Consider the following 24,005-nt stretch of genomic DNA (forward strand, 5'->3'; position numbering starts at 1 on the left):
AATGGGACAAAGGAAGTTGCAAAATGGCCAAAAGAAATAGGTAAAAACGGGTTAAAAAGTTTCTCCCTTTTAAAGTTTTCTGGGGCAATGATTACAATTAAGACAAAAAGCCACATGTTGAGCATCACTGACTTAAAAACAGCTTCTACATGGTGTCACTGATAATGCAGTGCTGGGCTGGTCTGGACACAAAATGCCAGGGCTGAATTTTTGTCCCAGTCCACCCCTGTATGTAAAGTGGGGCAAAAAAGTATTTAGTCAGCCACCCACTGTGCAAGTTCTCCCACTTAAAAAGATGAGGGAGGCCTGTAATTTTCATCACAGGTATACTTCAACTATGAGAGACAAAATGAGAAAAAAAAAATCCAGAGAGATTTAATTGGTAAATCCCTCGGTAAAGTAAGTATTTGGTCACCTACAAACAAACAAGATATCTGTCTCTCACAGACCTGCAACTTCTTCTTTAAGAGGCTCCTCTGTCCTCCACTCATTACCTGTATTAATGGCACCTGTTTGAACTTGTTATCAGTATAAAATACACCTGTCCACAACCTCAAACAGTCACACTCCAAAATCAACTACGGTCAACACCAAAGAGCTGTCAAAGGACACCAGAAACATAATTGTAGACCTGCACCAGGCTGGGAAGACTGACTCTGCAATAGGTAAGCAGCTTGGTGTGAAGAAATCAATTGTGGGAGCAATTATTAGAAAATGAAAGATATACAAGACCACTGATAATCTCCCTTGATCTGGGGCTCCATGCAAGGTCTCAACCTGTGGGGTCAAAATGATCACAACAACGGTGAGAAAAAAAATCCCAGAACCACACGGGGGGACCTAGTGAATGACCTGCAGAGAGCTGGAAGCAAAGTAACAAAGGCTACCATCAGTAACACACTACGCTGCCAGAGACTCAAATCCTGCAGTGACAGACGTGTCCCCCTGCTTAAGCCAGTACATGTCCGGGCCCATCTGAAGTTTGCTAGAGAGCATTTGGATGATCCAGAAGAAGATTGGGCAAATGTCATGTGGTCAGATGAAACCAAAACAGAAGGTTTTGGTAAAACCTCAACTCATCATGTTTGGAGGAGAAAGAACACCATACCTACTTTAAAGCATGGGGGTGGTAACATCATGCTTTGGGGCTGTTTCTCTGCAAAGGGACCAGGACGACTGATTCATGTAAAGGAAAGAATGAATGGGGCCATATATCATGGGATTTTGAGTGAAAACCTCCTTCCATCAGCAAGGACATTGAAGATGAAACGTGGCTGGGTGTTTCAGCACGACAATGATCCCAAACACACCGCCCGGGAAACAAAGGAGTGGCTTCAAAAGAAGCATTTCAAGGTCTTGGAGTGGCCTAGCCAGTCTCCAGATCTCAACCCCATAGGAAATCTTTGGAGGGAGTTGAAAGTCCGTGTTGCCCAGCGACAGCCCCAAAACATCACTGCTCTAGAGAAGATCTGCATGGAGGAATGGGCCAAAATACCAGCAACAGTTTGCTAAAACCTTGTGAAGACTTACAGAAAATGTTTGACCTCTGTCATTGCCAACAAAGGGAACATTACAAAGTTTTGAGATGAACTTTTGTTATTGACCAAATACTTATTTTCCACCATAATTTGCAAATAAATTCATTAAAAATCCTACAATGTGAATTCCTGGATTTTTTTTCTCATTTTGTCTCTCATAGTTGAAGTATACCTATGATGAAAATTACAGGCCTCTCTCATATTTTTAAGTGGGAGAACTTGCACAATTGGTGGCTGACTAATTACTTTTTTGCCCCACTGTGTATATATATTGGCATAGAGCATATTATGAATTTAAATATTGTCGCACTACATTTTGTGTTTTTAAACCTAATTGATAAAATGTGTGTAGCAAATATTAAATAGTAAAATATTATGTACATGCATGTATGTGTGTGTGTTTACTGTGCATGTCTAAATAAAATTAAATATTCAATTCCTGTTGAATTCTACAAAGAAGCAATCCAAGGAGTTTTCTATCTTTGCATAAAGAATTCTATTTCTAGAACTCCTTTTATTACTTCTTTGTGGCAAGTCACAAGCAAAACATTAATAAATCATGAATTTGTTTCCTAAGGGTGGACGACAATATACATTATCTAAAAGTGGTGAATATCTTATTTTGTATTACTGATCCACAAATGCCAATGTCTTCTTTTATTTATACTGTTTTACTATCAACAACTATGCTTTGCAAAGCTTTTCCTTGTTGTAATATGTGACAACTCTGTTAATTTATTTGTAATCAGGATGTTTGTTAAGTATCTTTTGTTTTAATACCAGTAAAGGAATCCTGTTGCACTTTTAGATGGAGGTAAAAACAAAACAAACAGCATGCAAGAGGTTTAACGTTAAAACTTTGTTTCAGAAATTCAGTGTAACCGTATTTACACTTTACAATGGAGAACACAACCTGACAGATAAAGATGTGTTGAAACATTTTAAATACATCTTCAGCACCAGTAAAATGGCTTGAACAGATTTTTTTTTTTTTTTGAGAATAAAGTGAAAAAACATAAACCATAACACAACAGCTGTGTTCTGCAGAAAAAAGTGACATGATAAAAAAAAATTTAATTCTGAACTTTCCCCACAAAGCAAGCGGTAATCTCTACATGCTAAATTCAAAAAACAGTTCAGTGACATTACGCTAAACTAAACATACAGATATTTGTAAGAAAGAAAACACTGAATCTGATGTAAAGTTAAATCTTCATTAATACATTTAAAAAGTAGATATGACATGCCTTTTGAAATCAAAAATACAAAAGATTTTCCTTTAAGAATTTTTTATATATATAACATGAAGCTGCATGTATTGTACATTTAGTGTACAAAAAACTTGTAATGCACATTTTAAAAGGAGTAAAAGTATCAAATGTCTCCGACAGATCCTTCAGAGAAACAAGGACATGCAACAAGTAAGTTAACAACCTGGATTATTGTAAAATACAGGGTGTCCGTTTAGATCTTGCATGTTTTTGTTCGTTTTAACGTTAGGATGATGGACGAGCACACATAGGTTTGCATACACGGAAGGTAAGAGATGGTATGAAGGAGGGGCTACGATGGCGGGACTTTTTTAGTCCTCTTTTGATTCAGAGTCACATGTACATGGATCTTGAAAATATCTTTTGAACTATTCACCCCCCATAAAACTTTACATTCATTGTCTGGACATCTGCTCCCCTAACATTGACTCCAAAAAACCACCATTGTGCCCTTAAATAACAATTCAAAGTCTTGACAGCTGCTAATGTCTGCTGAGAAAAGGCAAAAGGCAGTTGAGCACAGATCAGATGGAAACCATATCCGTCCCTGCGCCAAATCAACACAAGAAACTGATTCGCTTGTGTGATCGCTACAGGATTTTAGCAGTGCTCAAATGTAACACTTTTTTTTTAAAAACAAATAAGAAGAATTAAAGTTAGACATCTCCCCAATTGTTAGCATCTCCAAGTTCTCTGCAGTCTGATTGTCTTTCCAAGGGTGCGAGTACAACTGCCCAGCCTGTGAGAAGAGGAATTCTTATGGCACTACTGTACAGACAGCCCCAGCTCACAATTACCCAAACATAAAATGCACTTTGATTTAAAAACTGAAAAATGTTTTACAATACATTGCCAAGTTGTCCAAGGTTCAAGTTGACCCCGGAGGGCTCCTTGCAAAATTGGACAACTGTGTCATTTAAAAACAGCCAGAAGTTTTTCTTTCACCTTCCACGATTTCAGTCTTAAGAAAAAAAATAAGATCACCAACACAACATTTACATTTCTGCGTGTCCCACCGTCCAATGAATCAAATCATAAAAAAAATTAACTGGAACTATTGTGAGTTTGGGCAGAAGTAGGATAAAATATACATTCATGAAGATACTGTATGTCAAACAACACTTTCAACCGTGCTGCACAAAAAGAACAATCTCATTTGTAAAAGGTTGAAATTAAAACACACTAAGGGGTGGAGTGGCTGATGGGAACAGTGTGCTGCTGCTGGTTCAGGTCAAAACCTTTATAACACAGGACAGAGATGTGCTACATTAGTCAGAATGCTACTGAAAAAGATGAGAAAACCCAAAAAACAAATACAAACTCAGAGTAAAACTAAAATACTTGATTAGGTGTAAGAAAATCAAAATACTGATTACATTATTAAACAGAGGTTTATGTCATCACATAGTTTTGAAAATGAATGCCCTTAAACCACATGTCAGCTTTACAGGTAAGATTTCTAATTCTAACATTAACTTAGCGAGTCATGTTTCCTGGGATACACCTAAATTAATTTACCAATGCAGTAATCACACACGTTTGCCTACAATAAAACCTCCAGCACCTCTGTTAAAATACATCAACTTTTTGTTGGGTTTTTTTTTGAAGAAAAGTGAGAGAGAAAGAAAAAAAAAACTGCCATCAACAATAAAAACATGACAGAGCTACAGAGGAATGCATATGGTTTTCACAAAAGGCTACAAACTGCAGTTTTGTCCAAACACCGGATCAGTGTGTGTGTGTGTGTGTGTGTGTGTGTGTGTGTGGATAGCAGTAAACATACACACATGCACAGGTTGATTTACAGGCCAGTCGTTTCGGTTGAGGGTCTGTGGCTGGAGAGAGACCGTTGTTGTTGTTGTTGGTCGGTGTCGACAGCAGGAGCACCGGCAGCAGTTCTTCTTTACACGGTGGCATTTTCCTTTCCAATAAAACCAGCACCAGGGCTTCAGTTTTTAGAGTGGAGCTGCACACCTGGCTCCACAGCTGCAGCCGCCAAAAGACAGCAAAGTATTCAAATCTGGGCTTGTTTGTTTGTCATTTCAGTTATGTATTTAGATTCTTTTTTTTTTCTTACAAAAATGTACCAACATATTTAAAAATGTTTTTGTTAAAGTTTCTTAAACAGCTTATTTAAAATAAAAAGGCTAAATTTGAAAAAGTAATGGCAATGTTGTAGTTTGTAATCCAAAGAGGCTTTTTTTTACAAGCGCGCTGTTTTCAGTCTTCACTCCGTCAGAGAGAATGTGGGTGGAGCTTAGTCAGGTGGCAGCAGGTCATGAAGTCGAAACCTCTCCCGAACATGTGGCCGCACATCCTCATTCTTCAGCAGTTATAGAAAGAACAAAAAAGAAGAGAAATTGACTATTTCAATTAGATGTTATTAAAGGGGGGGGGGTATTGTGTAAAATCGACTTTTTCAAGATTTATATCATGTCATTTCCTCATTAAACACATGCCTGGAATGTTGCCTTGGCTCATTCATGTATGTTTGAGTAATCTTTAAAAACTCTGACGGCAGCCATTTTAGGTGTAAATAAGCCCGAGTCCTCCGAGGAACGCCCCCACCTCCTGGAAACGCCTCTGACCATTCCTCACCTCCCACCGCTCCTCCCCCGTGTCTCGAACAACACTACAGCAATTAGCTAACACCTGGTGGAAATGCGTGTCTCCTGAGCTCATCGTACTCAAAACACTTTTCAAAATTACAAAATGCCTTCATGGAAGAAATGTATCTTTGGATGCCAAGACAACTGCCCTCTTTTTAGTCTTCCAAAAAATTAGACCGCTCGTCAAAAATGGTTGGACTATTTATGTTGCTTTTAACATAAAATAAAATATTAACCAAACGTTTGGCTGCTGCCCTTTATGATGAAAAAAAAAATGTGCATTTTATGTTATATTTATGATTTCATTGCAACATAGTTTCATTGTATATTACTGATTTGCAAAATGTAGCTTCAAAATTACATATATTTATTTATGACAAGACCAAGCAGACACGTCTTGTAAGAGCCTCTGAACTCTCTCAGGTTCGTCTTCAAAGTCACTTTCCGGGTTAGATGCATAATATCCTGCATGGCCATTGTTCAAAGTGATAAAGTGCAGCTCCTTTCCAATAGTCAAATTAAAATGCACTGAAGATCGATAGTAGTTTCAATGCGTGTGGAGGAGATGCAGTAGTGTTGTGATGATGCCACAGACAGCGTGCTGAAGGGGCGTGTCGGAACGGGTAAGAGGTTCTTAAAGAGCCAGAGGCCTATTTCAAGGCCTTTGATACAGCCATGACGCAAGAGCAAATTTATTCAAGGCAGTTATTTTAATTTACTGCATTTACAGACCAACGTAAGGTTGCATCATCATTGTAGTGTGCTATAGAATGGTACTATGTGATTGAAAAAAGCACAATACCCCCCCCTTAAAAAGTAAATATAAAGTTTCCTGTTGCCGCCTTCCTTAGCATAACAATACAGTTAGATCTGACGTGAGAACAACTCACCATCTCAACCAGCTTCTCAAGAAAAGGAACAAGCTTCAACAGCTCATTGTCATTCCTGTCCATGAACCAGCTCTCTATGGGAATCCCATTTGACAACTGTTGATACAAAGAAAAAACTCCAGTTGTTATCACATGACACACGCCTTTGCACTGCAGAAAGACAGACATTTAATTTGTCATTTGAACCGTAACTTCTTCTAAACTAAAACAATACAGTTTCCTGTGTATATCACTGGCATCCTAAGGGAAAACAATGACTGGACTGGGGGTCGTATTTTGCAGAAAAATCACTACTTTTTCATTTAAAACTGATCGAGCGACATACGTACAGGTCTAAAGATTATTCCGCCGGCTCACTCTGTGTACCAGGGTTGGGGTCAATTACAATTACTCATGTTCAATTTACAATTAGTAATGTTAAATTATAATCACAATTATTGAGCCTGAAATAAGCTTTATCAGCTGTAAAATACATTAAAAAACAAATATCTATAATCTAATTTGTATCTCATCTCTTGGTTACCTCGTTAGGCTATTGGTGTGGGCATCTGAGCCTTTTTTGTGTCGATTTCAATTTTTATTTCTAAGGGAAAATGTGGGAAAGCTTGATATGAAGCATATTTTAATATTTTTTAACTACACTTGTAGAACTGTACATAGAACTGTAACATGGTTCGACAATTATATAACTTGCAATTTGAATTACAAAGTCAATTATCTAAAATTAATTACAATTTAATTACGATTGTGACAGCAATAGACTTTTAAAATTACAATTACAGAATAATTGTAAATAATGATCAATTACGCAGTAACGATTAGAACTGACCCAAACCCTGGTGTGTACTTTAGCAGTGAGTGTGTGTCAAAACCTTTTCACATAGGGCCGTATTCTCCCAAGCGCGTAAGTTAGAAAAAAACCACGCAGCTGCGCCGTTTTTGGCTGTGCGCTATTCTCCCCCCTGTACTTAAGTCAGTCACTGCGCGCTTTCATCCCAGTTACGCACTCTGGGTGGAGCGGCCCTGAAATGTGGGTGTTCGCATTAAAATCTGGCCTTACGAGTATTCTCCCAAGTTCTTTTCCTCTTACGGTGTTCTGAACCTGAAATAAGTGCAGATTGAACATTATAGAAAGCGTCTATTTGTCCTGTTGCCATACGGACAACCCCCGGTGCTATTGATACGGTTACCAAAGTACGTGGTGTCTTAGGGTTAGGTTATAACTAGGGATGTAACGATTAATCGTAAGGCAGTTAAAAATCGATTCATAGGTATCACGGTTCACATCAATATTCTGAAAATTGAATCAGCAGAGGGCGCTATATATTTATCCCTCTCTTGTTTAACAGTGTAGGCTGCGGGCGGAATCTGCTACTACTCTTTGTCTGGCCGCCTTCTACTCTTAAACATGTTCATGAATGCTTCCTTACCCCTTTAGCACCGAAAGAATATCTGTAATATTACGAGAATATCTGTAAAAGTCACGTTTTTCTATTAGCTCTGTCTGCTAGCATAGCATCTCTTCTTCACTGCATGAATATATGCATGCCAACCGACCACTGGGTTACCAGCGCCCTCTGCTGGTCCAAACAAATATCTGACGTAAATACAATGCAATGCAATTTTTTTTAAAGTCCAATTGTTAAGGCACAAAATACATTTTCAGTTGCACTTTAAAAAAAAAAAAAAAAGAACTATTATGCAGTTCTGCATTGTTTACTATAGAACCATAATTTCAATTAATTGGCTTCTTCTTTATTTGTATTATTCTTTTATTTATTTCATTCAAGATTAATTTTTAGTTAAATTGCATTGTTTTCAATAGTTTATCAAGGGATTCTTTTGACAATGAAAAATAAAAGCAAAATACAGTATTTTCTAATCAATATATACATATATTTTTCAATCATCATTTGTCTACAGTCCCATTTTGTAAAATAAATCGTGAGAGAATTGTATCGTGAACCTAGTATCGTGAATCGAATCGTATCGGGAGTTGAGAAAATCGTTACATCCCTAGTTATAACTCAATGCTTTCTCACATGGTTAAAAACCGCACCATGCTTCGCTTGAGCCAAACCGAGACCTACATTTTTCAGAGGACCAGAGTTCCCTTGTTTGCTCCGCACCAGAGTTTCACAGACCTTTCACATATCACAAAAAGACCAGAGTATCCAAGGAAGCGAAGCATTGGGGCAGAGCAAAGAGGCATGTGTGAAAGCACCCTCAAATGGATTTGTTCCAGGAAAATAGTAACTACCTAAAATACTAGTAATGACGTTAACCATAACACTGAATTTATAAAGGGTTTTATGATCGTTATTTGAAATGTGTTCATTTTGAATTAATTTAAAGAGATATACAAGTGTGAACAAAACATTACAGTGTTTCTAAGAGAAAGTAAACTTGTGTTCATTACATGATTGCAGTAGATTTTTCCATGGTAAATCTTTCATTGTTGACTGAAAATGCAGCAAATTACAACTTTTGCCAGAAATTGGCCACATTTTTTTTAAGTTTCTGGAAGGAAGAACTCGCCATTGGTCTATGACAAAAGAAAATTGTTCATATTTCTTTACCAACAGAAATCCTTTTTGTTTAGATTGTTAATGCTACTTAGTATTTAGACTTCTGTTCACCTGATACGCGAAGGCCTGCGGTGAATTGTCGATGATGATAGTCTTTGACAGGTCGCGGCCCAGGATGCTGAGGTCCTTGATGTAGTTTCCTTGGACACAGACACAATGCTCACGGAACAACCTGTGTCTGAGGTCACGAAAGACAATGAAAGGAGCGAAAAAAAAAATGAATCAGTGACACAGTCGGCATCATCAATAATTCACAAAAACCATAATACTGACACCCAAACAGTCTCTGCACTACTATTCTATCAGCATAGGAGTTGATTGTGTAACGATGACCATTGGACACAGAAATATGTCACACCTCACTAGCTGCTTTTTAGGATCCAAGATGTTGAGGAGTTTGTCTGCGTACACTTTTTTGGATGCAGTGAAAAGGATGATCTAAAAAGGAAGGAAAAGGAAACATAAGATTTAACTACACACAGTGAAGAATATTTAAAAACGAAGAAATCAGATGTTATTTACCTCATATATTTGGGACATTCTTTCCAGAAACTCTCTGAAGAACGGCCGAAGTCGCACATAAACCTACACAAGTCAATCTTTTTAGCATAGCACAAAATCCACTGCAATTCTTCACCAAATAATAAAACATGTAAATATCAATTTTATTTTATTTATAGAGTACATTTAAAAACAACAGACGTTGACCAAAGTGCTGTACAGAAGTTATAAAATGTCAGTTCGGTTTAAAAGCCACAGCATAGAAATGGGTTTTTAAACGAGTTTTAAAAGTATCAGCAGTAGGGGAGGTCCTAATAAGGAGTGGTAGGCTGTTCCAAAGTCTAGAAGCAACTACAGAAAAGGCCCGATCTCCTCGTTTGCAGCCGAGACCTTGGAACAACCAGGAGCAGCTGGTCAGCAGACCTCCGTGTATGGGAAGGAGTGTGTACCATTAAAAGATCAGAAAGATACGAGGGTGCCAACCCATGTCATGCCTTAAAAATTGACTTAAATTTTAAAATCAATTCTAAAACAAACCGGGAGCCAGCGAAGAGAGGCTAAAACAGGTGTGATGTGCTCTCGTTTGTGCGTGTACTGGTTCTTTTGTGATTTTCAAACTAATCCACCATTGTTTAGGTTTTCCACTGAAGCTTTGGCCCCCTCTAGTGACAAAGTGAAGTCGGGCACTGACCTGGTAAATAACATCCTGGAAGAGGACGGGGAAGGTCAGTGCTGCATCCTCCAGCTCATTCAAACTGCAGTGGACCAACGTTTCATCCTAATCACCACAAACATTGACAAATACAAGCGTTCAATACTAAATAAAGCCTTTATAAATTGCAATTATAAATAAGTAAACATTAACTCACCAGATCCAGGACCAGAGAGAATTCAGGGGTGCTGCGTGTCTTCAGTGGTAAGGCTGGTTTACGGGTGAGCTGCTCTTCTGTCAGTGGAGGGACATGTTTGATGAAAAAATACCTACAAAGAAAAAAAACTCACTTAATACCACACAAAACTAAAACATGGCAGCAAAGTAAAACATTTAAATACATGTAAATGCTATGCTGGTAATAATCTAGCTTTATTTTAACAGGCAAGTATTTAAGTCATTTTAAACATTTCAAAACATTTGAATACATACAACAAAATATATGAAAGACAATTAAATAAATTAACATAAAATCAGAAACTTAATTGCATAAATATATTGATTAAACACTTGTGTATAGCAATGATTACCTAAAAATACTGGTCTGTCATTTTGCTTAATGTTTAAAGGAATTTGTATTTGTTAATTTGTTATTGCATTATTTTGTGCTTGGACACATCCCATAAAAAGTTAAATTTAAGCTGGTGTGTTTTATATTTTAAATTAAATGTCCATTTTTATTTCTATTGTTGAACTTAGGGAAAACTTTTGTTTTATCTCAATTTCAGAATCAGAAATACTTTATTTATCCCATATCCCAAAACATACATAATTAAATAAAAAACCTTTAATTAAATAGGAATTAAATACAAACAACAGAATACAATTGTAAAAATATACAAATATAATACAGATAAATACAAGTATAGTACAGTGAGTTATCTACCAACTACACTATAAAATCAAAAAGCTGCTGTGCTAAAGTGATAAATTGTACAGTTAGAATGTATACAAGCAATATTGTTCATTAGGTCGTTCTTTAGGTAACACCAATTTAGAAGCTCATGTGAAATTATTTAGTGCAATAAAAATAACTCAGAAGGATTTCTCTGTCATGATCATCTGTTAGTTATGAAACAAGATTAAGAATCATGAAGACTCCAAAACATGATTTCTCTTATATATTTAAAAATTTAAAAATCTATAGACTAATCAAGTACTAAAACAATTGTTTAGTGCAGAGGTCTACTCACGGGTCAAAGACCTCCCAGTCTTCTTCATAGGATGCCTCTGGAGGTACTGCAGAGGGCGGAGCGTCCACATACGTCATTTCAGGACTAGAACCTGGAGCTGGAAGCAGATCAAACAACAGAAACCAGTTTAAATCACAGGTCACCAACCTTTGTGAAACTGAGCTACTTCAGTTCAAAAGTAGTGTAAAATCTGAAGGACTACACGTTTGATCAATAACTCTTAAAGACTGCAGTGTTTCCCTTTCCCAACAGTGCCTGAAACATATAAAAAATGCTGAAGTTTAAACACATTTTTTCTTAATTGCAATGTTTCATTTTCATTACTTTTCATATGAAATCATCATGTTCCAATTCTATAAGCCATCAACTAACAGCTTTTAACTGATCCTGAAACATGTAACGTGTTTGTACAAATTGTGTAATATTTTACAAAAATACACTTTGCGTATTTTTATTGTGTTTTTTTAAACACGTTATCACAATCTAAAAATCAGATCTGCAGCATTTTTAAAAAAAACAAAACAAAATCCTACCCACAACTAGGGATGTCCCGATACAATTTTTAAATTTCCGATATGATACCTATATTGCAGCCTTGTGAATCGGCCGATATCGATATTGATCCGATATCACAATTAATCATACAATTTTTTTTTTTTTTTTTTTAACAAAAAAATAAATTACTTATTTTGTAGTGTTTGAAGACTGGAAAGTAAATCACATTTTAGATGGATCACATTGTGACTAGTGCTGCTGAAGGCCCATCACATGGTCCATGATCGCTACCTGGTGCCTGCGAGCACCATGTTGGTGACCCCTGGCCCGAATGTTCCAATCAAACCTTGTTTTAGTCTTTTTTTTGTGTAAATAACGTTTACCTGTGAGAGGGGGGAGGTCAGCGACGGCGTCCAGCTCTACCTCGTCTGGGTTGAGAGAAGTGTGAAGCATGTGTGGCGGTCGCAGCGGGGGCAGCTGTGATACACTAGAGTAGAAGTTAGTGGTGGTACATAGCTCCTGCGTGGACGTGTGGACTGTGCTGGTGGGCGTCTCCACAGCTGGCTCCATGTCCAGGGCCTTGACTATCTCCTCAGCTTCCAAAGCCTGGTCTGGAGAATCTGAGCCAGAGGAGGCTGGGGGGGGAATCACAAAAGGAAAGATGCTAAGGCTACCTTCAATAGTTGCCAAAAAGAACATCTGGACTCCATTTTATCGTCTAGAGGTCTTTTGAGTCAAAGGCAACAAAATTGGTGCAAGTAATGATTTAGAGGTGAAGGACAAACGAGTAATAAAAGTAATGCAGGCTTTAAATAATAAACAGTGATTAGGTATTGATACTCAATACACTGCATTTAAAAGTATGAGATCTGCTTCAAGCCCCCACCATCAGAGACAATCAGAGGCTTACTATTCTTGGCTGGTGAGAAGAAGTTAAAAACTGGAGAGAAGATGGTTCCAAGCAGGGTTGTTCTGGGAGGGCTTTGCAACTCCATGGTCGTCGTGTCCCCCAGACTGCCGTTGGGCGTCTCCTTACTCCTGTCATTATTGGTGGCTTCTGTGGCAAAATTTAAAAGGAAAAAGTTAAGCCTGATTAATTAACTATTAGTGATGTACCAATATGGATTCAATAGCCTAAAATCTATTAAGAAAATACTGTCGAGATTATAGTTTTTAATAAGTGTGATATCTCAATCTTTTATTTACAGAGCATTAACTATTTGGAATGGTCTGACTTACTATCTGCGTCATATTGAAGGCAAACAGGAATATAAAAGAAGTTTAAATCAAATTTTAGGATGGCTGTATGATGAGTGGTTTTGTTTTGTTTTCAGAAAATAAAAGTGCATCTTAAAATGTCTTATTGGTTATATTATTAATTGTATTTGTAATTTGAAATATCGAGGTTGATGCGATTGTTCTGTATTTGTATTTAATTGTCGTCTCTGTGGACCCCAGGAAGACTAGCCGGTTACTACGGTACCAGCTAATGAGGAAAAAAGAAAAAAAACAATACATTTTTCATCCACTTTATTTGTGTCATCTTTTTTTGATTTGCAGTAAAGATTCAGCTGACAAAATAAAACACTTCAAAGTGCTTTAGTTTACAAATGCCTCCTAAAGTGCCTGATTTTACTGCTCTGTCATTTGCCAACACGAAGAATATGAAAATCAGTGTTTCTGTAAATATCAGTAATGTACAAACATCTGACAGGGTGCTAAAGAAAGCGTTACATCATGGCTTTCATATTCATATTCCCTCAACTTCATCAGTTTTGCAGGTTTTTTTTCTTGCCACATCTCACAGTTTCTGAGTTACGTCCATTGCAAAGGGTTTTCATACCTGCAACGCCATGTGCTTTGGGTTTGCCTAGCAACAGGCTGATGAAATGATAAAGGGGTGGGGCTACTGCTTCTTTCTATTTCTTTTTACAGGCGTTGGCATCCACTTTGGTGCATTCGCTGCTGAGCTACGTCATCGCGTGAATCTAACGGTTCAAATTCTAGTGACATTCCAATTAACTTAATATTTACTATTCTAAAAATATGTAATTGCACCATTTTATGTTGTTTTTATGAGTTTTTCAATAAAGGTTAACATTTTTACTTATTTTGTTGCGATGGGGGGCCCCACAAATTGTTTAATTCTTCAAAGGGGTGCACAACAGAAAAAGTTTGGGAACCACTGGGTTATTGGAACAATAGTTAACGTGCATCGCTAATATCAACCTAAACCTAATATATAGTAGGGCTGCCAACTTTGGTTGTTTAGTCGACTAATTGGTTGATGCCGTCGTGGTCGACCAAGATTTGCATTGGTCGACCAGCAATGGTATTAGTTTCAATACTATTTAAAAAAGAAAAAAAATGCAATTCACTTATATAGGTGATAGGATTAAATATCAGTATAATGTATTTAATACCTAAACGTAATTCTATGTCTAGCAACAGCTGTGTAGGTGCGTGCTGGCTGCAAAAAAAAAAATGTGTTGCACTTCAGCTGTCAGTGCAGTGCACTGTCCTCAGATAGAGGTTTAACAAATTAAGACAGGCTAGAATCACAACCATCCACTATTGAATCAATTCTTTTTCTGCACAAAACATGGATTATCCTTATATTTGATACGTGGATTATGTAAATAGATCAACTGCTGTCTCTGGTGCCGCGGGCACACGGCGCACCTGTGTTTGACGTGCGTTTGTTTCCCCGTGCATGGATCTGATGTTGACAATAAGTTTATTAATAAAAGCAGGCTTACTACTAAAACAAACATAAATGTCATTTGTATGAGGAAGAAAAAAAAATTTAATTGTAGGTTTCATGTCGGGCTCTGATATAAATACCTAATGTCTGTGACCTGTAGGTTTCACTTTGGCTTTGACGGGTTCTGGTCAAAGCTTGAATAATTCATATCATAAATGGTCTGATTAAAAACAAATAGGCACCACAATAAGCCAAAACAAAATATTTGTCACTCTTTTTCTTTTTCCTCATCCTCCTCTGCACCTGCTCATTCATTCTCCGTTTTTTTTTGGTCGACTAATCGCTACATGTGCCATAGTCTTGGTCGACCAACCATTTGCTTGGTTGACTGCAGCCCTATATATATAGTTTCGTTGACATTGCCTGTGACCACTCACCTCCATTGACAGAACCTCTTCTGCCAACTCTGCTGATAGCTGTACGTGGGGTGCTGCTGTTGGGTGTTGTGGAGGTGATCAGGTTGTTGTCCACGTCACAGTGCAGACGTGTCTTTTTAGCTGGGGGGGGTTCCTGTTGCCAGTGAAAACGGATACTATGCTCAAAACAGCCTTCAACCAAGAACAAAGAAAACTGCAAACGTTTAGATGACCGTCACTAAACTAAATCACTGTTGGTAGACACTCATTTTTAATAATTCACTTGTTTGTTCTTTATAGTAATTTATAACCCTTCATTAGCTCAATAAACAATCTGTACCACAATAAAGATAAAACTTTCCAAATTTCTCTGAACACTAAAAAGAAACTCATTAGGTACCAATAGATTACATGTTGTCTATCACTGTATATCTCAGGGGTGTCAAACTCATTTTAGTTCAGGGGCTGGATCCAAACTAGTTTGATTTCTAGTGGTCCACAAAGATATTCAGGGGAAACAAAAAATTTCAACAATATTATTCCCTAGTTTACACTTTAACGTATAAATGATATATAAAGTATGCAAAGCACCGATAATAATATCAAATCAATCTGTCCCTGCATGATCTCCACTTCAAAATATCCTTTATTTTGTAACAATTTTTAACTTAATTTTGAGTTATTTTGTGAAAAAATAATTCTTTAAAGAATGAGATTTAAAATCCCTACCATCATGTGACATAAGCATATGAAAACTGTGAGCCCTGGCAAAAAAAGAAAAAAACTATGGAGTTCCATTGAATTTGTCTATGTGGAATGGCTGAGATAACTACAACTGTATTAGCTGGTAATTTACAGTGTTTGGCCCAATGCGGTCCAGACATGGATACACTAAAGGGCCAGATTTGGCCCCCAGGACTTGAGTTTGACACGCGCTTTAGCTTATGGGGAAAAAAAGCACTCTGCAAATTAGCAGCAAATGTGAAAACACTGCTAAACAATGGCCACGGTTACATGTTTTTTAATTCATAATTAGTTATTCCGAATTAAATCATTCAGAATTAAAGTGTTCTGCTCCGTGTGTACATAGAAATAGTAATTCCCGAACTGAGGTTTACATGGAAAACCGGTTTATTCGGCTTTAATTAATTCCGCTTTAGGTCTGGGGGTTGGGAAGGCTCCGATTGGACAGGGGGCGAAAAACACACAACAAACCTTTAATTGTCGGCTGTAACACACAAGACCACACACAAGGAGTGTTTTCACCTTTATTGTGATTGTAGTTTTGAAGCAGCAGCTCAACAATGAGACACTTTGGTTCACGGAGCGGAAGAGAAATGAACCGGTAAATAAAGCCCAGTAAAACTCTGGAAAACAATCACCAGGAATAAATAGTTGCTCCATGTTAAAGATAGTAGCTCTAACAACTGTTATAATGATAAATGTGGGGATATTACAGCCTGTGCATGCAATACAGGGACGCATTTCCTCCGTCTCCGGGTTTTAGTATCACACGTCCTGTGAAGCGAGCTCCGTTTGCTGATCTCTGTGTGTGTAATAAGTCCATGTGTCCGTGTTAATTTCCGAATGTTTATGCCTTCGTCCATCCACTCTTTTCAATAGATCCATGTCTTTTAAGGCTCTTATTATTATTATTATGTCGGCTCTAGTCCGGGCGGCCATGTTGGATTATGTTGTCACCAAAACGTGTCATCGCCGCAAATCGTAAAACGACCGGAATTGACTTAAAGCGGAGGAATTATTTAATTTGGAATTAAAAATGGACTAAACCAGCCACTTAATTAGGAATTAAACTAGCATTAGGAATTGTGTGTTTACAAGGTCAGGTTAAAGAGGAATTAACTTTTATTCTGCTTTAAAGAGTTATTAAAGCTCCCATGTAAACGTGGCCAATGTAAAAGTAGGAGAAAAAAAGGAATCTCTGAAGAGAAATCTTACTTTAGAAACTGACTGACTTTTTTTTTTTTTACTACCTCCTGTCCCTGTACACCGACTGCGCGCCAGAGCTAAAATTAGAGCAGAGTCCAGGATCTCAGACAAGCTGCTGCATTCCACCAGACATTTCTTAGGAAACATGACACTCGGCACCAAGAATACTGTATCACTTATGGACAAGGAGAGTGCGTTGTATTCGTTACATGCAGCTTATCATCAAAGCAAAACCAACGCAGAATACGAACTAACATCCGCATAGACTAAAATGCTCATGTTTGCAGAGAAAGAGTAGTGATGTGATCATAGGAGGATACCTTCACAGCATTTCCTCTGATGAACTTCTTGATGGTGGAGAACAAACCCCTCCCTCCACTGGAAGGAGTGTCCTCCTCCTCCACTTCTGAATGTCTCCGCTTGGTTCGGGACGGGCGGCTTGCCAGAGTGGGGTTCGGTTGCTGAGATGCCTTACGCATTCTCAGCCTCATTGTTTCTGCAGTCACATGTAAGGCTGTTTGAGAGGAAATGAGACAAAGAAAGAGAAAACAAAAAAATACAAGTAGAGAGGCAGCAAGTCAGTAAGACTGAAGACAAGGATGTCAAATTCTAGCAAATACACAAAAGTTGGTATTAAGAGTGAGCAAACAGGTTGTTCTTACTGTGGTAATGGTTTAAACATTTACAATAGTCTTTGAGGTGCATTTGTGTGTTGGGAGTAAAACTGGTACACTTTACCCCAACATCTGGATGCACTCAAGATCCCATTTCACTTACATCAGGGGATCACAGCAGCTGCAGATGGATTCACTTTCTTTTGTCCATAAAAAAACATTGGAACTAGGTTTACTTACTTTGTATGAAAAAAACTGAACAATGGCCTGATACAAGTAAGACCATTGTTAGTCTGGGCTCTAAAACTAGGGTTAGTTACAAGTTATTTAAAGTATTTACTGGCTGTTGTCAAAAACTGCAAACATATGAGAATGTGATCTGGACCAAGCTTCTTCAGCCCAGTTATGTGCTAAAAAGCACACATTGCTGACATTAAACATAATTTTCCAGTTAAACATGTTCGACCTTTTGCTCTTACGTAACTAAAAATGTGTCCGGACATATCCGCAGTCTGTCAGGAACTTTCCACGCAATGAATACAGTACATCTCACACACTCCAAGTGTCCTTTACTACATCTGCTTCACATTCACACAGGGGCGTAGCCATGAACACCCCAGTAGTGCATGCGCTGTTGCTCAATACACCAATACTGTATATACAGCAATATCAAAGCATGCAAGAAGCACTGAAACCAGCCTGTAAATGAACACAGTTTAAAAATAAAAATAACAGGATTCAGAACTACAACACACAATAAAGTGAAATCATTGTAAATGTTTTTGGAATATTTGGTAAAGATTTTGGATCCATTGAATATTTCATGTTTGCAGGTATTTTTTAAAAAGCCAGGCATGCAACCAAAATGTTGAGTTGGAAACTTTTACCAGATTGGGCTGAAGAGAAGAGATAAATTCAATTGTACACTATACATTTGAGAGTTCAAAAGTTGGGCTGAAATGCCCACATTTTACTGCACAATATACAACTTTTCAGATCTGACTGAATGCATCGTTTGCTGTAAAAGCGATTTAAAGAGCTGCAAAGACACTAAACTCTTTTGCAACTTTTGAATGACATGTTTCGGTTGTGTATTTTTGACATGCATGTGTAGTACAAAAAAGGCTTTCAGGAAACCCCCAAAGCAATAAATTATTCATCAATCATCTTTCTTTGGATTTAGCACCTAGGCCTTTGTTACCACTCAACCAACTGTGGTTTCTTGTCTTTAAGAATTTACGGTAATTATGCAGAAATTATATTCAACTGCCTTTGTGGCTTGGATTTCTTGATTTACTCAACTTTCAGCACAATAAAGAAGCGGGTAGTAAATCAGATAAAAGCTATGATGAGACTGCTGACACAACATTTGTTTTTAACTTGTTAAAACAGCTTAGGCATCAGTTATAGTGCTTTCTTCAATTATGAAAGCACGACAACTCCGTCTTAGTTCGACTACTTTCTCTGAAAAGAAAAACACATTTTCACTTGACAAAGCTGTTTTTTAAACTAAATCACACTGCCTAAAAAACACATTTTGGAAAAAATAGTATTCCTAATGCCCATTAATGCAGTGCTGACAATCTTACTCTGATTAAATGCTGCTTATGCTGTGTTTGTTGGGATATACGCATGATGTGTGCTTATGAATGCATAACAGATTGAGTTAAAGGTGCTACCTACCATCATTAATCAGATAAAATCATAGTTTGTCACATCAATTAATTAAAAACCATTTATTTATTAAAAGAAAGAAAGAAAAAAAGTCCAAATTGCAACTTGAAAGTTTGTTTGAGATCCACTGTAAACGCTCTCCTATTTATCAGAAAGGTTTAACGCATTGCATTGTGGGATGTGGAGTCTTGTAGACGGATGCGTAGAAGTGTTTTTACTTCATTGTGTTTCCACATCAGACAGTGATTTGCTTTACACCATGTTTGCTCTAGTTTCTTCCAGCTATTACCTGTGATATCAGGACAAAGTGAAAACGCTTCTATGCACCCGTCAATGTGATGCCACGTCCCACAATGCATTGCATGAAAATGTCAACTAACAGAGCATTTGCTGTGGAGATGAAAACAAACCTTTAAGCAGCCATTTCAACCTTAAACATCTTTTTTCAAATTAAAAATTATCTTCGATGTATTGATCAATGAGGCCTACTCCAGTGTTTCTCAAATGGGGGTACGCGATGGCACTACAGGGAAAATTAACAAATGAAAACTTTATCATCATGCTTATTATAATCATGATGATGGAAATGAACTTAATTAGAATATTAACTGAAAAAACAAGGGATGTGACGGGAAATGAGAAAAAACTATAATAATTAGTGAAATTCAGCCACCGAACATTTTTTTCCGAAAATGGCCCAAAAGTGCATTTTAGGATCTTGGCCGAAACACTTTTATTCAGCGAAAAAACAACCAACCGGAACAGGATGTTTTAAACACCACAGTCAGCGTACGTGAGGCTGGATGATTGATACATTCTTTGAATCTTTAATATTAATTGACACAATTCCAATGCCTTGATTTCAGTGAGGTTAGTACACACTTACACCATAAATGCACAAGTACTAATAAATCATTTCTGTGTTTCCGGTTTCTCATTTTTGGTTTTGGGTTTCAGCCAAGAATTTTCATTTCGGTGCATCCCTACAAATAATTCTCTTTAGGAGGCACCAAATACTGTTTCATTCCACTTATTTATAAAATAACATTATTTAAATTTTAAAATGTGTGTTTTCACTCATTCATTCATCATTATACTCTGTAGTTTGTTTTTTCATAGAATTCTGAGCAAAAATGTTGTCACCAGACAAAGGGGATACTGAGATTTAGAAACAAGAGAAAGGGGGTACCTGAGCAAAAAAAGTTTGAGAACCACTGGCCGTACACTATGGGTTTATGATCTTAGTGCAATTAATTTAAATTTGATAACGATTTTGATTACACCCAACGATTACAAAATAACATAATAGGAAAAAAAATGATTATTGAAAGAAAGTGTCTATTGGTACGATTGCAATACGGACAACCCCCGGTGCTATTGGTATGGTTACCTAAGTACACGTACGTAGCGTTTTAGGGTTAGGATTAGGCTTAGGGCTAATTTATAACTCAATATCGCAACAAATGTTAGGGTTAGGTTTGGGTAAGTTCTGGTTTAGTCTTAGTCACGCGACCTAAACTGACCAATGGCTGACCTATCACATGACCTAAACTGGCCAAATAGGGGCGCTGCGTACAGATAGAATGTCAGTATATTGATACGACGACTGTACGAATAGCCACTGACTTAATTAAATTAAAAAAAAAAGATTTTTTTTTTTTTTTACCAACATATTATTTGCTAAATAAAACATATGTGAACGCTTTGCAAACAAGCAAGGCATGCAAGAACTGATTTGTTTTTTGCAAAAGTGAATATGCTTGATTTTAGGATTTGAATGATTTTATTCATGTTTAAAACATGTTTTACATTGTAACTTTTTGGTTGACAAATAATCGTTTGAAGAGTCAATTATGTCTAAAATAATCGAGCAGTCCTTGTTTATCTTTTCTTTTTTCATTTTATTTTTTTTTCTTCAGCAGCTTTAAATGAAACCAGCACAGTCACGTGCTTTCAAAGTGAATAAAACTGTATTATGACTCAGTTAAAGTATTAATCATTATGTAAGTTTTACATCAACAACTGTTATCTTTTTTGTGTGAAATAATACTGCTTGCATAAATACAGAAGTTAGAGTAATTTCTCCCTGCATGGCTTTAATGGGCAATCAGACATGAGAGCAACACCATGTCCACAGCTGTGCAGTCAGTGTACAGGGAGAAAGTGAGCGGGAAATAGGAAAAGGCGTGTAGCTCAATGAGCATCAGAGCTAGGAGTGAACGAGCAGGGATACAAACTGAGGCCCTGCCGGTTATCTACTATTTCACAACTCACTCAGACCTCCGCACATCTCATACCGAAATAAAAGGCTTAGTAAGGCATGTGAAAATATGTCCATCTGGATGGTTAATACTCATATTATGGCTGAAGTTGTGGTTACGTTAAGTTAGTTTTTAAAAGCAGACTAAAACACGACAGAACACTACGAAATCTACTACTTCAAATGTTTATCATTCATCTCACCAAACCGCCTAATAGCGATAAAGTACCAACACATGGTAATGGCACATAGTAAAACTATTAGAATAGGCTCCGCAGGTAGGTAAGCTAACTTGGCTAAGCCGTATGGTGTTATAGTTCAACTGGTAAACATGTTATCTGGTACTCGGCTTCGCTTGTTGCTGATGGTAACGGTAGCTGTTATATTATAATGTGCTTAGCCGTCTGATAAAACACAGGAATATCCGCAGTAATTTAGACAAAGTTTAATACAACCAACAGCAATATACGGTCTGCCACAAAGAATGATTTGTCAGAAAGACATCAAGGACGAAGGTTAAAAAACGGACTTTGTTGAGTTAAGTTTGCCACGTACGGACTAATTGTCGAATTTAAATGAAAAAAACTAACAAATTTAAGGCTAAATTTTCGATTTATAACATTTATTTAAGATGTCTCTTTTAAAACAGCTGCGCAGTCGTAACATCGAGTCATCAGTTAAAATGGTCCCCAGTTGAACCTATACAGCGGGAAATCAAACAAACAAAAAAAAAATCATGAAAAACCCAATGACGGTAAATAAATACGTATCCAGTAAAATAGTACAAAATGCTGGCTAATTAAACTCAAGTTCTCTCTCTAAAAAAAAAAAAAAATCGTAAATTTATCCTTTTATCAATTTGACATTACATCTCGTCAACCATCGTTAATCAAAACACCGAGCACGGCAACCCTATTCTGTCAACCCTTTAACTAGCAACACCACCACTGCTAACCAAACCGTTTAATAGCATGATTTTATTACCCCCGTGTTGGTTGACACTGGACCCGAAAACGGATTTAGCATTGCAGGAGAATACTGTGTATGAAGGCTACAACGCTAATTAGCATTAGCCTAGTGGTCCTTTGGCTGTTCTAACAATGTGTCAACAACACGGCTATAAATGATTGACACCCGCATATGCAACCACTGCGGTTTTAAAAACACCAACACGGTGACGATACATCCAACCAAACATGCCACCGACGGGGTTATATCAGTGTTCGCATTAAGGCCGCGTTAAAGCTGACATTAGCACGGCTAGCGTTCTAGGATAGCCACTGCTGCCGCTGCGGAGGAGGAGGAGGATCACAGATGTGCACGGCGAAGGGAAATATTTACTCGACCGACCGTCATCCAACACTACACACACGGACAGACGCCAGGTACATGAATCATGGCTCTTACTTTGAGGTGAATCGTAAATGACGACAGACTCAACGCCGACCAGACATCACAACAGGCGCGCTGGTGGTTTCGGAGATCCGCTCTGTGCTGCTCTGAGTCAAGGGCCGTTTTGGAAGTGACACACCGTCGTGTTACCAGGCGCCATTTCCCGCCCCTGCTCGGTCTCACCGAGGCATAGATACCCGTATGGGACACAGACACACCCCCTCACCGCCAGGCAGCACAAAACACTCACTACCACAACTCACACAGACCGTAGGAATCTGTGGAGGAAGATTTGTCTTTATTATTCAATCAAAAGATAAATAAATATAATAAATCACTTCAATAAAAATAAAAAAAAACATTTGCAATCAAAGAAAAAAGGTGTTGAAATGCAATTATTTGGGTCATATATATATAAATATATATATAATATATAAATAAATATATATAATATATATATATATATATATATATATATATATATATATATATATATTTGAACACTTTTTTTCTTTGATTGAAAATATTTATTTTTGATTGAAGTGATTTTTTTTATTTATTATTTTTTATATAAATTATAAAGACAAATCATATGAATCCATTGCGTTGTTTTGGTTGCAAAAATGTCGGGGAAAGTAAAAAGTTCCTTGAGTGAGGATTATTTTAGCTTTATTCTATCACCACTTTATTTAAAATAAACCATCTTACTACAGCCATTCAAAAGAAAGAAAAAAATCTCGTATTATAGGCCTAATCTATAATCTATTTATTGCTTTAAGAGCTTGTTCTTTCAAAATTATGGAAGCCCATTCCCACTAGTAAAATAACAAAGAAAAAAACAAACATGAAAAGTAAAATAATAACAATAATAATAGAAATCTTAGTCATAATTATGACTTAAGATTTTTTTTTAAAATATTTTACTCTTCCTGATTTTTTTAATTTATTTATTTTTATTTATTTTTTTTACCGGCGGGAAAGGGCTATCATAAAAAAGATATGCATTTATTAAAAAAAACAAAAAATTATATATACGTGTGTGTGTGGAGACAGCAACTGTTATCAACAAGATAACTGTTTTTGTAAAGGTGATTATAAACTTGCATAGTGAATTAAAAAAAAAAAAACTATTAATCGATTTCCCTGTTACGGATTGGGTATCAATTAATACAATCATAAAATTAATTATTTCATGTTG

General features: G+C 37.0%; 1 protein-coding gene across 2 annotated transcripts; it reads right to left on the reverse strand.

The window, feature by feature from the left end:
• Positions 1 to 2,733: 2,733 nt before the first annotated feature.
• Positions 2,734 to 23,021, reverse strand: ctdspl2b (CTD (carboxy-terminal domain, RNA polymerase II, polypeptide A) small phosphatase like 2b). 2 transcript variants are annotated; one of them, XM_028439135.1, is made up of 13 exons: positions 22,823 to 23,021; positions 17,188 to 17,381; positions 14,939 to 15,071; positions 12,708 to 12,854; positions 12,181 to 12,432; positions 11,303 to 11,399; positions 10,267 to 10,378; positions 10,089 to 10,175; positions 9,419 to 9,481; positions 9,255 to 9,334; positions 8,948 to 9,074; positions 6,309 to 6,404; positions 2,734 to 5,132 (listed from the first exon to the last, which is right to left on the reverse strand). In XM_028439135.1, the coding sequence occupies exons 2-13, from the start codon at positions 17,356 to 17,358 to the stop codon at positions 5,067 to 5,069; spliced, it is 1,431 nt and encodes a 476-aa protein (XP_028294936.1). In that variant the 5' UTR covers positions 17,359 to 17,381; positions 22,823 to 23,021; the 3' UTR covers positions 2,734 to 5,066. The 2 variants fall into 2 exon arrangements, with proteins under 2 accessions (XP_028294936.1, XP_028294945.1); XM_028439144.1 differs by having other exon boundaries at positions 17,188 to 17,384.
• Between the last annotated feature and the right edge of the window lie 984 nt (positions 23,022 to 24,005).

The sequence above is a fragment of the Gouania willdenowi genome, chromosome 3 (genome assembly GCF_900634775.1).
Source record: "Gouania willdenowi chromosome 3, fGouWil2.1, whole genome shotgun sequence".
Classification (NCBI taxonomy): domain Eukaryota; kingdom Metazoa; phylum Chordata; class Actinopteri; order Blenniiformes; family Gobiesocidae; genus Gouania; species Gouania willdenowi.